The sequence below is a fragment of the Pteropus alecto genome, unplaced genomic scaffold, assembly GCF_000325575.1.
Source record: "Pteropus alecto unplaced genomic scaffold, ASM32557v1 scaffold8, whole genome shotgun sequence".
In the NCBI taxonomy this organism is placed as follows: Eukaryota; Metazoa; Chordata; class Mammalia; order Chiroptera; family Pteropodidae; genus Pteropus; species Pteropus alecto.
Window position 1 is genome coordinate 6,579,793 of NW_006494609.1, and position 3,532 is coordinate 6,583,324.

General features: G+C 45.0%; 1 protein-coding gene across 6 annotated transcripts in view; it reads left to right on the top strand.

The window, feature by feature from the left end:
• Positions 1-3,532, top strand: part of NRXN3 (neurexin 3) — a 1,437,186-nt gene that overhangs the window by 1,107,732 nt on the left and 325,922 nt on the right. For all 6 annotated transcript variants that reach the window (XR_003044103.1, XM_025042053.1, XM_006925492.1 and 3 more), the window contains one exon: positions 185-366. Coding sequence is in view for 5 of the 6 variants with exons in the window: in XM_025042053.1 (XP_024897821.1) it covers positions 185-366 (182 nt within the window). In the remaining variant the exon portion in view is untranslated. The remainder of the gene's footprint in view (positions 1-184; positions 367-3,532) is intronic.

Here is a 3,532-nt window from a genome sequence, read left to right on the forward strand (position 1 = left end):
CACTAACATCTGCTTTGTTAGTACTTCATTTAGCTGCATCTTTAATTTGGAGTGACAGTCACCTTTCCAGGCTTTGGAGGCCATCCCTCTCCACAGCTGTCTGTGCAGAGTCTCAACAGTGTGCCTACCGCTGTCACCACACCATACTGTGCCCTGATGGCTCCCTCTCTCCTTGCTTTCGCAGCTGGCGCTACGTACATCTTTGGGAAGAGTGGAGGCCTCATCCTCTACACCTGGCCGGCCAATGACAGGCCCAGCACGCGCTCGGACCGCCTTGCCGTGGGTTTCAGCACCACTGTGAAGGATGGCATCTTGGTTCGCATTGACAGTGCTCCAGGCCTCGGTGATTTCCTCCAGCTTCACATAGTGAGTACCCGGCCTCGACCTGGATTCTCTTTCCTCCCTGGCGGTCTGAGTTGTTAACCCAGATAAATGCAGGAGAACATTCTAGGTAGACATGGCAAAGGGGCACAAGCTTGTAAGAATTGCCTACGTCTGTTGGCACCCTATCCAAGGGGTGGTCTGTGTGATAAGCCTATTCGCCCATTGAGACGCGAACCGTAGAATGCCTTGGGAATAAAAAAATTAAAAACTCTTCTTGTCCAGACACCCTCCCTGTGTGGTGTGACCCTTCGTGAGATATTTAGCACACTCCTTAGATGTCAGTGAGAGGTTTACCTGTGCGGTTCATCTTTACCTGGTACAAGAAGCGAAGCCAACGTGAGCGTTGATCTCCTAGGCTGGGCATCACACAGCTTTCCTGTAAAGGCCCAGATGGTAAATATTTTGGTCTTTGCAAGTCATACAGTCTTTGTCAGAGCTACTCAATACTGCCATTGTAGTGTGAAAGCAGCTGTAGGCAATATATATATTTAAAAAGTGTATATGACTATATTCCCATAAAAATGTGTTTATTAAAACAGGCTACAGGTTGTACTTTGGTAACCCTGTCCTAGTCTGCAAACTTCCTCACAGAGATATAAAGAGTATGTGATGAAAACTGAGGCCAGAGTGGATGGGGCAGAAAGGAAACAGCACAATGACCGAAAGTCGGTGTGTTCCTATGTGTTGTGGAGTCACATTTTGCTTGTGTGTATAAGCACCTCAGCCACTGCCGATCATTAAACACAGTGCAATTCTACGAAATTAAAATGATTTGGAGGGAAAAAATTACTTCGTTATGAGGATAGAAAATATTTTTATAGCAACAATTAAACCCATTTTATCACCTGTGCAGTCTGCAGTTAAGAAAGTAGGCTAAAGAAGGAGATGATTCTCATCCATAAGGACCCAAAGTGCAGCCTCCAAGAGCAAAGAGAGGAATTGTTCTCATTAGTTAGCAATGACAAGGCTAGAAAGAATGGATTTAATTTGGAGCAATAAGAATTCAGCTTAAATAGCAGGGGGGGAAAGCAGTTTTAGAAGAAAGATCAACTGGGGATTACCACCAACCTCCAAAAAGGAGGAAAAGCAACATTTACGGGGGATCTTTGAATCCGAGCTTTGCTAATGTGCTGGTCTGCTGAGGGAAGAAAGCAGAGGGTGGGCTTTCATCCTGGTTTCCAGAGCGGAGGTGGCTGCCTGGCTACCACCACGAGCAGCGAGCTCAGCCCTCAAGGTGGTCCCCATCTCCAGCACCTGCTCTTCCAACATGCCTTGGAAACAGGAACAGCTTAGAGTGGAAGGCTTGAGCCGGGAGCCTGTCTAGTCTCAGTGTGAGCCAGAGCAGGGCAAGTCTCTGCCTAGGAGTGCAGGGAAGGACTCGTTAGAAATGATCGCCTTCAGAATGTGGAAGAGGGGTCTCGAATAGAGTCGTGACCCTCCAGTGCTTTCTGAGATGCTTCAGGAACTATGTGGCACTATGAGCCTGAGCTTGAGCATTTTGAAAAGCCATGCCAAGGAGCACAGAGGAAGACAGCCGTAGTTAGTACAGTTTATCTTTATTTGGCCTCTAGGAACTACCGTAATTTACAAAACTCTGTGAGATTTATGCTGCATATGACTTAATGACTATTTCATGGCAACTATAACTAGGCGATTATTACCAGCTCACTTGCATTTTTGTGATGATTTATCTTCCTTTCTTGTTCACTATGACTTACTAAGAAAAACATGATTTGGTGCAGCCATGAGCATCTTTTCTGAGTCAGATAATCCGCTACCAATTTATGCATTTCTCCCATTCATGTTTCGTAGAGCATTTAAGAGAAATATTTTCTTATTTTCTGACAGTTTACCTGAAATTGGCACTGTTTTTATAAAACGAAGGTGAGGAGCCTCGGGACTTCTAGGTTGAACCATAGCATTCCGTTTTAACATTTAACAAGCAAAAATACATGAAATTTTACTTCAAAATGCATAGAACCCCCACTGTTTACTTGGATTTGTTCCAGAGATGCTGCCATTGTTTAATTATTCTAGAAAATCCCAGCAGATTGTCCTGCAGAGCTTGGGTTAGAAAGGACATCATCTGCTCTTTTCAGAGAAAAGGAAGAGAGACCCTACGATGTGAAGAAACCTGAAATACCCGTGGCCATCTCGAGCACGGGATCACTTCATTGATCTAGTGATTTCAAACCATTTTTTATTCCCTAGTGAATTATTTCTGGTGTCTACCAGAGAGAACAAATGTATGCGACTGTATTCTGATAAAAATTTATTTTTAAGAACAGATTTCAGGCTGTACTTGGGTGGCCTCTGTATTAGGCTGCAGATGTCCTCATAGAGATGTAATGAACATGTGATTTAAAAACTGAGACCGGAGTGGGCGGGGCAAAGGGAAGGTTCCTTACCACACCCGGAATCAAGGAGTCCAAGTGGAATATGAAAAGACTTGATTACAAAACCAGCCTCTTGTTTCGGACGTTGACACAGATGCGTCAGGAGAGTGAAGGCATCAATATTTACTAAGATACTTTTCTATGACTTTTACAGTCTGTAAAATGCGGATTTGTTTATTGAATGCAGTTTGTTTCCTTGCACTAAAGAAAATTACTCAGAAAGAAAAGAATTTAAGGGCCATTAATGAAAGTGGAAAGGGGTGGGCAGGAGTGGGGGAGATGTCATTCCCCTTTGCAGTTCCCTCAGGAGAAAAGAAACCCACTGGAGGAAGAAGAAAAAAAAAAAAGTGACTGCAGATATGAAAAGGAGACCAAAGCAGGGTCAATCCCAGGGACAGGGGACAAAATAAAGAAGTGGGCCCGGGAAAGAGAGAACAGAGCTGCCTGCAGGTGAGCTCAGCAAGGGTTGCCATGTGGGCACAGCTTCTGCCAGTGTAAATGTTAGCTATGGAAACATAGAAGGAGTACTTTGGTGCTCCTGCTGGTTGTCAAGCCAGGATGGATATAAGTTGCTCAAAAACAAAGTGTGAACTCTGAAATTAGCAAGCCTGTGCCTGTATGTCTGTGTGTGTGTGGGGGGCGGGAGGCAGAGAGAGAGAGAGCGAGTGTGCATGAGTGTGTGAGCAAGAGAAGGTGAGCACTAGAGTGAGAGCAAGGAGGGAGAGGAAGAGAGGCAGGAGGGAAGGCGAGGG